Source organism: Plectropomus leopardus, chromosome 13, assembly GCF_008729295.1.
Source record: "Plectropomus leopardus isolate mb chromosome 13, YSFRI_Pleo_2.0, whole genome shotgun sequence".
NCBI classification, from domain to species: domain Eukaryota; kingdom Metazoa; phylum Chordata; class Actinopteri; order Perciformes; family Serranidae; genus Plectropomus; species Plectropomus leopardus.
The window spans coordinates 7351376-7365724 of record NC_056475.1 but is presented as its reverse complement, the minus strand read 5'-3'; the positions used below and the strand labels follow the sequence as shown (position 1 = coordinate 7365724).

The window sequence follows — 14349 nt, the reverse complement described above, 5'->3', positions numbered from 1 at the left end:
ATTATTATCACTACTTGTACTCTTCTTGAGTATTTTGTTTTCATGCCCCTTTCTATTTTTAGTCCATTACAATTCAGAGGTAGATATTGTACTTTTACTCCACTACATTTATGTGACTGTTTCATTTACCTTACTTGTTAAATATATATACTTGTTAAAGAGTCACAGGGGACATTTTTATGTAGCTATTGAGTACTCTTGCTTTTAATACTTTAAGTATAGCCCATTTTATACTGGATTATACTGAAATACTTTTTTAGGTAAACATTTCAATGCAAGACTCTTAACTGTAACAGAGTATTTTAAGTGTGGTATTACTTTACCTTAAGTAAAGGTTATAAATACTTCCTCCATCACTGGCTTGTTGAATTTGAAAGGTTTTTTTAAAGTATGAATCTGAATATAATGAAAAGTAGAGGAACTTAGGGAGAAAGATAGAACTACAATAACAAGAACAGAAATAAAATAAATAAAACAGAAAACCAGACGGCGAACAAGGTGCAGATTTTGAGAATGGTTTTCAAAGTAGAAGTGTTTTGATTTTTAAATGACAAATAATTCAATGAGGCCACAATCCGTTCTTACAAAACACAAGATATTTATAAATTTTTACAGAGCTTAAACTGACTAATTATGAAAGCGGGGGGAAAATTACATGAAATTAAAAAAATAGTCATTTGTGTTTTGGGTATGCCAATTTTACAGACTAAAATGTGTTTTTGGATTGAATGGCAACCTTCACAAATAAACAATCTTTGTCAGTGGGCCCTCTAGTGGCCATTTCCTCTCTGCAAACGTGGATCAATGGTGAGCGTCATATGTTGCATGTTTTTTTTTTAATATTTATATGAATCTCTTTTGTACATTGTCAGTCACACTTAATAAACCCGGCATCGACATTTTTTTGGCATGTACACCTACAACTCAAAACAGTGTTCAATCACAAGCTTTGCCAGAGATCAGGACAAAATTAGAAAACAGTTATAAAGGTTTTCATCTGAAAGTGCAGAGAGCAAAACATCTGACTGGGAATTTGATGCATTATTCCATTTTGTCTCATATTCTGGATTATTGACCATAAATATTTGTGCTTGCAAGTACAGTTACAGATACATTTTCTTTTCCATTAAATGTTTTCTCTTTACATCAAATAGTTGAGAATTTACTACAGATAATTGATGTTTATGGAAGTTTTAAAAAAAAGAAGAAGCCAAAAGTCCTAATTTTTAACACAATTTTAACATAATTAACTATTTATTAGTACTGCCAAGCCAACTGGTGCCTTGTTTTGTGCATAAAAAGCTTTAGCTTTTACCTGAACTATATGGAAATGTCTAGCTAATGCAATGTGGTAAACATAAATAAAATCAATGTATTTTTAATCTTTAAATTCAGCGTTGCCAAGTTCAATAATGCTAATATTTGTTTTAATTCAAGCTCCACTTACCATTCTCCTAAGCTTTTAACTGCATCTCATGGTCTTCCTCTGCAGATTTGTACATTTTTTTACTTCCTGTTTTCTGCACAGATTAAACAAACAAAATATTTTAACATTTTGATTGGGGACATTTTGAGGTGCTGGTACGCAGCTTTTTTATCCTTTAAGAGCCATGCTAGCTGTTTCCTCTATTTCCAGGTTTTGTGCTAAACAAATGAGAGCGGTCTCACCCAAAACTGTTCCTTTAGGTCATGCTTAATACATTATCTCGAGGCCTTGTCCCAAAGGAAAAAATATGTAGTTCTGAGTCCTCCATGGTTCTGTACTTAATGTGTTTAATCAGAAAGCTGATATGACAGGCCCATCAGTGAACATAACATATGCTACACTGTTACCATTATGCATCAGAGGCCAGTTATCTATTAAGCACAAACTTCATGTTCCTGTCACATAACAGTGACAATGTCCAGAGATTTACATTCCTGTTCGCATGATGCATACAGCTGTCAGCTCTCTGAAATCTCAGAGATTTCTGAGATTCATAAACTGACGTGTCTCAAACTGTTTCAACTAAAATCACAAAGGGAACTGATTTTCCTCTGTTGCCCTTTTAAAACAATATGTTAAACCTGTTTCAAGTTCCAGCTCATAAGTCTACCCATATTTCATTGTACGTGTTCCTTTAATTATGCCCAACTTCCTGCCACCCTGCCTGTTATTGTGCTGGCATCCTGGACTGGTTTATTCTCAAAGACAAATCAGAAATTAACAGAGGTCCAGATAAGGTAGTTACATGCAAAACATCTTTGTAGCATTATGTACAACAGGAATATGAGCTTTTTGATTTTGCAGCTATGTTTTACTATCTTGGTGCCTTTTTAGAGGACATTTCTGCAGAATGACACGTGCAGCTGGGGTGGAGGATAACACATTTGAATGCAACGCCACAAATCAAAAAGGCAAATTATGACAGAAAGGGGAAGACAGTGTTGGCAGCAAGTGCTTTTTGAATTATTAGAATTAATAGTAAAAATGACTGAGAGTACAGGATATTCAACAAAAACTTCATGTGGTCAGTATGTATTTGACTGAATTTGCAACAGGATGTTACTCTATATATCCATTTACTATAACAAGCAGGGTTTATTTGGGTATTATTACCAACCAAACACGTTTGAATACTTGACTAACTAAGAGAAGCTAAAGCAAAATATAAGAATGTGTTCATACTGGTCTGATTTTTTGCATTTTTTCCTTTCATTTTTCAGTGAATGATACAGAACAGGGGAAAAATGTACCCAGCTGGTCTGTACGACCTCTGATTGGCTCTAAGTGGTCACATGACGAGCCACTGCCTCCAGCCATGAGCCAGCATCAAGCGTGCAGGAATATACTAAGGTTCCCTGAGCGGTTTTCAAAATAAATTTTTGCACCATATTTTCCCCACTTTTTAAAATGGGTGTTTATGTTTAAATGTTTTCTTAACATGAAGGTTCTAGGAAATGTTTTAATATTTTCATATTAGAAACACTCCCAAGTCTGACACCCAAGCCTATATCTCCATGGCTAGATGGATGGTACAAACAATATTAATGATAAGAAGAAGTGCATTTTAAAAGGTAAATATATAAACATACCTTAAGAACTAAATAATAAATAAGAAGAAAATAAATGAATTAGGAATTAAATATTTGAGATCAGAAATTGACAATGTCTGCTGTTTTTACTTGCCAGGAAAGTGCTCAATTTTTTTTGGAACAAGTCATAGCCTATTTAGGTGTAACATAGTGACTGATAGTGGTAAATTTCCAATTTTTGGATAATGGTGAATATTGTCCCAGCAGCACCCAAAGAGACAAATGGGCAGCTATCAGTTTAAAATATTCTGCACAAACAGGTTGCACACGCCCAAAACCTTAAAAACACAATAATCTTTTATTTAAGCATTGGTATATTTCACATAGAAAGATATGCCAAGCCATATCATTTTGAATAGTTTTAAAAATGGCTTTTATGATTGTTTTTCATGAAAAAGATGTTTAATAAAAAAGATGTCCTATCTGTGATGCAATAACAATTTTTTTTAAAACTGAAGGTTGAGTGATTCCCGTATGCTTCAGTGCCATTTTAATTTAATTTTTTTAATTACATAAGGATTGTCTTTGTTGTGCTGTTGTTTAAATTCACTATTAAAAAATAGACACAATTCTAAAATATTAGAGATGATTTAGTTGATCGACAGAAAATAATCTGCAAGAATTGTAAACACATTTCAGCTTGCTTGCAGGAAAAATAATCTATAAATGAAATAAAATCAGCAGATAAAGTAATATAATTGAACTGAAAAAAAGTTAATTGCAGTAGATAGATTATTTAAGACCCATTTCATACCTAGTCCTAGCCCGAGTTTGTGCCATGTCACGTTAATAAATGAGAAGCACAGACTTGCACAAACTGGGTGTAAACCTGTTACTTTAAGTGATTTGCATATGAGAGCCATATCCAAACGTGTGCTTTTATTTTGAAGGAAAAAAATCCAACCGGCATTACTCTTCCTCATTTTGTTTATTGTCACTTATGGTTGACCTCTCTGTCAGATTACGTGTTTGACTGCTCAAATTTCAAGAGTTGACATGCAAGTTTGTACATATTTCTTTTTTGGTTTATACGGTCTAACCAGTTAGTCTACTAGCTAACAAGCTAATTAGCAGGCAGCCATGTCAACGTGGCGCAGGCTGCATGTGAAGGTGAGGGCGGCTCACGGATTATTATTTACCTCCAGACGGCTGACACGACGGCACACGTGGCTGTATGGACATTTATCACTATGCCAAAACCTGAGTACAGGCACCCCTCTCCGGAATGACTTCTTTAAAGGTGGGAAAATCAGTGACCGAGAAGCCTACAAGCTAACCAACCTCACATTCAGAAATACTCAAATTAATGAATCACGTCTTAATGATCAAATCTAAAATATTTTAATGTCACATGTTCAATGTTTTTGAACTGTTAGACGTCTCTCAACAAATCGGCTTGCATATAATCATCCAAACATCACTTATTATTTTCATATTAACTCTTACAGTTGTTTCCACCGCTCCTGACACTGAGGTTACAGCAGATATAAATCTGTTTTTTAAAAGCTACTCTTAGTATTTTCTAACATGTGAGTAAGTATTTATACCGAATTGTAGTTTGGAAGTTAACGTTTCAGAAAATATCTTAAGTTGTGAGGTGCAAGTAAACATCTGCAAAACTGTGAAAAGGAATAACAGTGATACTTAACTTGCTTTGCTTAGGGGCCACTTTTGCAAAATGAAAGAAGGCCTGGGGCCAGCCGCAGCAGCCCCATATATGTTTCTAGTGTTTATCTAGGATTTCCTGACAGTTGGGACATTTCCAAAATTTAGGGACATTTCTCGGATTTTAGGACATTATTTCTTGGATTGTATGACTTTTCTAGGATTTTAGGACGTTTCTAGGAATTTAGGAAGTTTTCCTGGAATTTTATTATGTTTCTTCTGAGATTTTTAGACTTTTCGAGAATTTTAGGAAGTTTCTAGGATTTTAGGACGTTTCTATGACTTTAGGACATTTTTTTAAAATTCTAAGACAATTTTTTTTTATTTTTAGACTTTTCTAGGATTTTAGGACTGTGGGGGTTTAGCAAGGACCTCTTTTAGGGGGTGTGGGGGATCCTCCACTGGCGCTTTTTTTGATAAACGAGCTCTATTTTGATGCTGTTTTATGCACTTTATGCCTTGTTTATACTAAAAGTACAAAAACAGTGTGAGTCATTTTATTTTAATTGTGAACTAGAAAATAGTTGGTGGGGGTCACCTGGCACCTTATAGGGGGCCAGATTTGGCCCATGGGCCATAATTTGAGTATCACTGAAGTAAAGTTTCTGTTTTTGTGCCACAGACCTGGAGACCCAGCTGGCAGCCATGAGGAAGAAGGCATCTGACGCTCTGCCGGGGAGCAGCTGGAGTCCCCTGCAGATAAACCCGAATCTTCCACCGGAGAGGGCCGACATTGTGATCGTAGGAGGCGGTGTGGTGGGCTGGTCCATCGCCTACTGGCTGAAGCAGAAGGAGAGGGTGCGAGGAGGGGTGAAAGTTGTTGTGGTGGAGAAGGACCCAACGGTGAGGCTTCAGTGTTTGATCCTTTCTTAAAGTAACAAAAAGGAGTCATGTGTTAGAAACATTGTCAATCATCATGCAAGGCATCCTGTGGGATAACTGCACCATCATCAGGCCATCACCTGTGTCACCTGTATTCTGTTCTCCCTTTGCTGTCCACATTATGGCACCATCTTGTGGTTAAATCAAAACAAATCAGCCAAATCTAAAACAAAGTCCAGTGTAATTTCTAACATGTAGTGTTAAATCTAAATGATTAAAATACCTTGAGTCAAATGCAACAGATCCACATTGCCACCTCACTTATTGCAGTTCACTTTCTTGAAGCCTTAAAAGCACAGACCGGAAATGTTATGCAGCAGAAGTTATATGCTTTCCTCTAAAAGCGAGAAATTGTCTTTTTGTCTTCGACCCATTTATCAAACCATAGATGGACATGACAAGAGTTAGTTGTGTAGCTAAAATAGTTACAAAACCTAAAAAGTCTCTTATATGATTTGGTATTACAGGTGTGAGGGTTTATGGATTTTAGGATGAAATTGCACCAAATCCCTCAAACCACAATTGCAAATCAGGTGAATATAAATAGCAGATGATTGATTTTATTTATCAAAGAAAGAATCAATGTTTCCATGTATCCTAAAAACAGGTTTCCCGCAGACCCTTAAAAAGTCTTCAAAGGCACTGAATTCATTTATCTAAAAATAAGGCCATAATTAGTATTTTAAATGCCTTAAATATGTCTCTCAAAGCATTAAAATGCTGTTTTTTTGTTCTGATATTGCATTGTAAAATCTCAAAATAATCTGTAACATATTAATAAAAATGTACCAAATTCCTCTCACATTAGCATCACCAGATCAGGATGGCCAAAACAACAACACACAGAAACCTTTAACACATCCAATCAATTGACAAAAGAACAAGCTTTTTTCCAACACAATTAATACTTTTATGAAAATGTAACATGTTGATTGTTTTCTATTTGTTTCACTCAAGAAAGTGTTTAATTAATTTTGACATTTGAGTAGATCATCTACATTATTGGGGAAAAATAATCATTTTATGTTAGAACAAACATTTGGGGTAAATTGTACCTAATTAGTGTTAGTTTGTTTTTTTCTCTGAAATTTTGGTCAAATTTAATATCAACTGTAGCGCCCAGTAGCCTCCCTGGTAGAGCAGGTGTCCCATGAACAAAGTCTGTGTCCTTGCAGCAGCATTCGTGGGTTAGATTCCAGCCTGCGGCTCTTTACAAATCAAGGCAAAAAGCCAATCAATCAATCAATCAATCAATCAATCAATCAATCAATAAATAAATAAATAAATAAGTAAGATATCGAGTGGTATTAAAAATGTCTATAAAATTCATAAATCTAATTTCCCTTAAAGCTGCAGGAAGCCTGAAAAAAGTCTAACAGGCCAGCACCCATCCCAAAACTGATCTGGTACTTTCATATGAGATAGGATGTAATGAGAGGATGAGAAACGGAAATCTTTCTCATCTTAATCAATACTTGTAGATGTTACTAGATGAGAGAAATTATGACTTTGGACAGAATCGCCTGAGAAAATTGTGTACGGGAGGGCTGAATTCTTTGGAATCTTTTTGAAATAAATGAATGTTGTAATCCAACAATCTCAGAAAGAACAAATGTTTTATCTATTTAAGTCCCAGCTGCAGATTTGCTGACAAGAAGGCGAAGAGACGAGAACGTCTGTGGGCTAGAAAATCTGCTGAATTGTTTACAAATCCTGAAACAACTGTTTTTCTGAATAATCAGCCTAACGTACAGCAGGCCGCTGCTTCTGCATAATTCCGTATTAACTCAATCCTCCTGCATGCGGTTCTCCCCAGTACTCCCAGGCCTCCACCGTTCTGTCTGCAGGAGGGATCCGACAGCAGTTCTCCCTGCCTGAGAACATCCACCTCTCCCTGGCCTCTGCAGCTTTCATGAGGAACATCAATGTAGGTCACGTTTTAAGGTGGTGTTGCTAAAATGAACGTGGAGCCTTTAAATCATTAAATGTGACTGAGAAATGATTTATCTGTTTATTCTGCACCTCTTTGTTGTCTCAGGAACACCTCGGCGTGTTGCATGAAGACCCAGTGGACCTCCAGTTCAACCAATCAGGATACCTCTTCCTGGCCAGTGAGCGGGTGGCACACATCATGGAGGACAACTACAGCACCCAAAGGTGTGTGTCCTCCTTCATTCAGTGCAACTGTGTGATATCAGAAAGCCAGAGGTCTCTTCCACCTGAGTGAAAGAGTAAATAGAGACGCCCTCAATTCAGAAATTCTAGGAAAAAAAAGTGACTTGTTGCCCTGAGGCTTCAGGGATCAAATTATTCATCAATAAATGATCTCATGTTGTGATTTTAGGTATGCTGGAGCCAAAGTTGCACTTCTCTCTCCAACACAATTAAAGGAGAAATTCCCCTGGATAAACACAGATGGTGTGGCGCTGGCTTCATATGGTGAGTGCAAGGTAATATTTGATCACTCCATACAGTTTTAGGGCCGGAGATATAGTTGCTGTTAACTACGCATATGCAGAAGCATGATGGCCATGCATGCCCTGCTTCGGTTTTAAACTTTTTTTGTAAATTCACAAACAAGTTTGTCACCATTAAGCCTGAAACTTCTGTGAGTGTATCTGCCCTGTTTTCAAAAACATTGACTTTTTTTTCACTTGTCCTTACCTCCAGGTTTGGAGAACGAGGGCTGGTTTGACCCCTGGACTCTGCTGAACGCTTTCAAGAGGAAAGCCATCTCTATGGGAGTCATTCCGTGCTGCGGAGAGGTCACAGGTTTGTTATTACGGCCTCTTAATACAAAACACCCTGATGTAACTGTGATTATGATACACTTGGACCTTGTTAGAGGATCCCTTGCGTCAGTTCTTGAGCAGGTTATTCCAACACAAGAACAACAACAACAAATGCAGTCAGACCGTTCAACTGTGACACTGCATGTTGTATTTTAACTATTGCAGAGCTGTTGCACATTGACTTTTCAACTACTCTGATAATCTGCTGTATCAGAGTGAGTTTTGAGTAAATTGTCATGTTAAGTACACATGCACAGCTGTAAACATCTGTAATTAGCATTTTTAAAAAGATTTATTTGCATTAAATTCTTAATATCTCCTAAATAACAGGAATTTGGCTGAAATGGGGAAAAAGCAAAAACTAAGCTGAACAATAGAGAGATCCTATCAGAAGGACAATTTAGTACCACGCTGACAACATGCATGTAAAGTTATTGCAAACAGAACAAATGCCACTCTCATTCTTGTTGTTTACACTCCTGATATACACAAAAAAATATAGATATGTAAATAAAGAAAAGAATGTCAAATGTCAAAAATATACACTTTTATTTTACCTAAAATTTTACTTTTAGTTTTCTAGGACTTTATGCAACATTAAACATTAAACTGATATGCAGTTAAAAGTCTGATTGATAGACATGAACATATATAAGACCATTATAGGTCATTTGATATGTAAATAATTGTTCACACAAAGCAGATTGTTCCTGTTTTTCTGCTGTCATGCAGCTTTCTCAGTCTGTCTCTCTTCCTCTCACTGACTAAAACATCACTACCCTGTCGTTCTGTGTCTCACTACAAGGAAAAAAACCCACGAGCCGACAGTTATATTACAACCACAAAACAAATTCATGTGCTATTTCCGCCATTGAGTGCTGAGGACAAAAGTTCAGGTGGGGGGTCAAAAAGTGACTGAGGGGTTTCAGGGCACTGAATGGCCAGCAGCGCTCCGTGCCTGTTTGAATGCAGAAAACACGAATTGATCTGTTGAACAGCTGACTGTCTGCTGGCAGGTATTAATGTTTCTTTCTGTTCTACAGATTTTAAATACACAATAGACGTGTTGATGACGGCTGATGGGGATTATGTGGATATCAGGAGGATAAAATCTGTCAAAGTAAGTAGGACTTGGAATGTGTCTGTGAAAATTTCAGACAACTTAAAAACGATCTTTAGAAAATAGGGCTTTCTGAATTTGCACATCTTAAACTGTATCTGATTTCTTTTGGACTTTGACATGAAGATGCTGCCTCTTTCATCTTGAAAATGCATCTCTTAAAGCCAGTTAAACACATTTCCATAGAGTATTTGTAGTGTTAATACGAGTACAGCACAGTGTTGTACACGATGGGATAAAGGCCGTGTTCTGCAGGTGCAGATGCCAAACAGTCTGGAGTACCAGCCGGTGGAATGTGCCATTGTTGTGAATGCAGCGGGAGCCTTTTCTGCTAAACTGGCAGAGATACTGGGAATCGGCTCTGGTCCCAAAGACTCCATCGCTGGAATCCCAGTGCCTGTTGAGCCACGCAAAAGGTCAGTCATTGACTCAAGGGGTGTTTTTTCCTTCTAAAAACAACAAACAACAAGTTTTGGCAGTGAATTTCTCTGTTTTTTTTCTGACAAGGACTGAGAGTGGCCTCACAGTGCAGCTCATTAATATACTGACAGTTTTTTTTGGACTCCACTAAATTAGAAAACTGACTTTATAGTGTCGACTCTCAGCTCTAATTTGAGGGGGTCCAATTCCAAATCCTTTGAAAAAATGATTGCTTTTTTATACACAGAAAGAGTCAAACAGATAATAATTATAGTTTTCTACCATTAACCGTGAAACCATGACAATTTCTGAAAGTGCATTGCACTAGAAACCACCCAGTTATGTTAAAAACAAAACTAAAACTTTTCTACTTAATATCTAGAAAAATGCAAGTATGAAATGAAAATAGTCAGGTCTGTTTGAGTCATCTGTCTTAAGTCATAAATACCAAGTCCAAGTCTAGTCATTCATCAATTTGCAACTGGAGTCTGACTCGAGTCAAGTCATGTGACTAAGTCCTCCACCTCTGAATTCAACACTTTGCATGTAAATGTAAGTCAGGAAATTTAAATTCCCTGCTCAGTTAGATTTTATGTTGATGCAGTGTGTGAGGAAGATTGCAATGAAGCTAATAGGTATCCAAACAAACCAAATGAATATTGTTTTAATTGTGAAACAATCTCATACATATACCCTAATGCCTTTTTACATATAAAACTGCATCCTTTTGTTTTTTTAGAAGTAATTCATGTGTTAAGATATTTTAGTTTGTTGGCTTAGACCAAGGACCAGCAGTAGATCATTTTGAATACATGCCAGGCAGGTATAAAAATCTGTCCCTACAGTATTTGCACTAAACCAGCTTCTCTGTTAAACCTTCACTAAATCCTTCTTCACACTGCCTCAGGGATCTCTCGAGCCGATCCAAATGCTTTTGTAGAAGCTTTTCCACTCAGACGAGTGGAAAGCATTTAAATATTGACCATGCCTAAAACTCCAGCTACAAAAATTAAACTGACTAAATATTTGTGTGAAATACCTTATCTGGGTTTTAATGACAAGGAAATGCAGTTTACAAGGACTGTAAGAACTTCAGGATATTGCTTTGCTTTTCAGGTATATTTATGTGGTGCACTGTCCTGATGGTCCGGGTCTCGACTCTCCCTTCGTGATCGATTACTCTGGAGTTTACTTCAGGAGGGAGGGCTTAGGAGGGAACTACATCACTGGGACATCGCCGGAGGAGGTTTGTTACAGTTCAAAGCTATTTTATCTTCACATTTTTTATGAATATAAATAAAATAAGTTTGGTTGAAGTTGTTTTTTTCCTCCCCAGTCAGAGGAGCCAGACACCAGTAACCTGGAGGTGGACCACCAGTTCTTTGAGGACAAGATCTGGCCCAGTTTGGCCTCTCGTGTTCCAGGTTTTGAGAAACTGAAGGTAGGGTTGGGATAAGTTAATACATATATTTATCCTGTAAATTAAGTTTTAATTGATTCTTTGCCTGAAAATCATTCTACAGCTGTGTTATTCCCCTTCACTTAATTACTCTCACTTTTACAGTGTTATTTTATGGATTTCTTTTCGGCCAACATTTTTTTTGAGCTTTTCAGAAGCCTCAGCCTTTGCAGTTCAAATTTAGATTATGTCCACATTAAAGGAATAAGTCACGGGCAAAATTACCATTTGTAGATCATCTACTAATTGTGTTAGGTTGAATTTGTGTCCAATCAACAGTCCAAAATTCAACATTATTAAGGAAAAAAACTGGGAACTGAAAGAGTATTAATAGCATACGAAGAAGAAAGATTTAGACATTTTCATGTTGTTTAGGTGTTTAAAATTCAGATGTGTTAGTGTATCAGTGTAGCCTGAGCTCTTTTTCTCTTGTTTAATCCCTTTAGGTGACGAGTGCGTGGGCAGGTTACTACGACTACAACACCTTCGACCAGAATGGTATTATTGGCATACACCCTCTCATCAATAACATGTACTTTGCCACCGGTTTCAGTGGCCACGGCCTGCAGCACTCCCCCGCGGTGGGTCGCTCTGTGGCAGAACTGATTCTGGATGGAAACTTTACAACACTGGACTTGAGCGGCTTCGGCTTCAGACGCATTCTGGCCCAGGAGCCGATGCTGGAGAGGAACATTGTATAGAGGGAGGAGATGTGACTTGGACTTGTTCTTGTTTTTGTTCTTGCTGCCAATGCCAAATTATTACAACTGTGGTAGTTTTTTGGCAATTATGAAAACGTATCTTTTCGATTGCCATTTTTACTCAGAGCTATTGCAATACTGCTGCACAAAGTCTCTTCATTACACCACCTCTGCTTTTTTATAAAGAACCAAACAACGGCGTTATAATGTCGCCTCAGTGTGTGATTTCACATGCTGGCGTTCCGAAAGCAATAGAGGCATGACATGTAAGGGCCCAATCACACTGAGAAGCATCGTACCAGGCACGACTGCTCCAAAAATGCAGTGGAATTGCATCTGGAAAAACAGCTGGGCACGCCTTTGGAGCGGGGCCACGTGCACGTGACCAAAAGTGACATTCACGAGCACTGCAACTCAGCGCCTTCAGTGGAGAAGTTAAAAATATTTTAACTTTTATGTGCGTCCAAAAGCCGCCAGAAAAACACAATGCACAGATGCAAGACAGATGCGCCTGACAGGCGCGCTGTACCACAGGGAAACAATGGTTTTGTTTTTCTAGCAACATGTCTCGGTGTGATCGGCCCCTAGGACAACAGCATCAGCATATAGTGTGAACTTTAACATTAACGTCAGGCAGCGCTCTTTAAACAATAACAATGGCATAACATCGCAATAATATTTTATTGTCTGCATTATATGGTGGTTGATCTTGTCCTATGCTTGGGGAATAAGGAGCTCCTGGACCTCATTGTCTCAAAGTTTATTTTCAGCTGCCAGTCTTCCTCTTTGTGTTAGCTGCTAACTGCTTCTAGTCGCTTTTTAAATCTTCCATTTTTAAGTCAGAATACATAACACACCTGCCCCATCGGCGCACTTTTTTCTTTCTTTTTTTTTTTTTTACTTTTGCCTGTAGTGATGGTACAGAGGAAGAGTGACAGGAAAGGAGGGAGAAGAGAGAGGGGGCAACATGCAGCAAAGGGCCCTCAGGTGGAATTGTACCTGGGCTGCTGCAGTAAAGATGCAGTCTTAGTACATATGTTGTGTGCTCTATCAGTTGAGTTACTAGAGGACCCTAGTTCACACAATTTACACAATTGCGAAGATATTACAACAAAAATACAAAATTCAACTCCATTTTTACACAAGGTTCACAGACAAAACAACTGTCTTATACTGGACATGTATTCCCCAAAAAATACAGCATGTTCTTGGCAAGCGGACTTTTCCCCTACTCATATGAAGCCTTGTACAAAAGCAATATTTAACAAGGTTATGTTACAAAATTCCAGCTCCATTATAATTCACTTCTCATATAAAGCCAAAATAAATCACACACAAGGCTTCAAATGTCATTTGTTTTCAAAATTTGACGTTTCTAATCTGTGAAATAAAAGTAAGTAAAAATTTTGTTTCCACTAAAGGAAGTGGTATTAACTTTACAGAAATAAACAGGTCTGCTTTGCCTTGGTAACATGAAGTTACATTTTATGCAGTAATGTACAGGCACACATCTATGCAGACACAACGCCATAGAAGTCAAAACGGTATGGGGTCGATTCAACGCAGAAGTTTAAACCTTGCTTCAAGGCACGACAACTCTGTTCTCCCATTCTGTACTTGTACTACAGAATAGCGAGACAGAATAACAGTGCTTCATTCCCACCTTGAATAAGAAGTGTAAAAGTGGCAAGTGATAATAACACTGTACTCATCAGATTGATTACTGAGTTCTGGGAATGTGGTGTCATCGGTACAATGACATGCGAAAGGTAAAAATACATCAGTAGGAGGAAACTTTGACAAAATGTTGACACATGTATGGATGGAGGAGAGGGAGGTGAGCCAAATGCTCATACACCCTTTTTACACTATTAGTAATTTCAAAATCCAGACATCTGTGTTTCTGATTACTTTTGAAGCTGGGTGTGTGGTGCTGTTGTGCAACCTGGCTGTAGTGTTTATATTAAAATAGAAACAGCAGCAACTCTTCCAGATGAGTTTATTTATGTACTTGGTTTTTTTTTTTAAATAATGTATACAAAGAGAAAATGTTGCAGAATCACATTGGATCCCTTTTACACTTTAATTTGTTCTATTTGTTGATTATGTATTCATTATTGTATTGTGTCTTTTTCAGATTTACTCGTAAATCAATATAGATCAATTTCAGTGTTTTATAATGATCGATTCCATAGTGTTTTATTAATAATCATGATTTTTGTAAAACAGTTGGCT

At 37.4% G+C, this 14349-nt stretch overlaps 1 protein-coding gene across 1 annotated transcript; it reads left to right on the top strand.

Annotated features, from left to right (window-relative positions):
• Positions 1-3985: 3985 nt before the first annotated feature.
• On the top strand, positions 3986-14349 carry foxred1 (FAD-dependent oxidoreductase domain containing 1). The gene is made up of 11 exons (XM_042499006.1): positions 3986-4315; positions 5363-5583; positions 7439-7549; positions 7661-7779; positions 7967-8061; positions 8293-8394; positions 9458-9534; positions 9790-9950; positions 11071-11200; positions 11291-11395; positions 11860-14349. The coding sequence occupies exons 1-11, from the start codon at positions 4156-4158 to the stop codon at positions 12112-12114; spliced, it is 1536 nt and encodes a 511-aa protein (XP_042354940.1). The 5' UTR covers positions 3986-4155; the 3' UTR covers positions 12115-14349.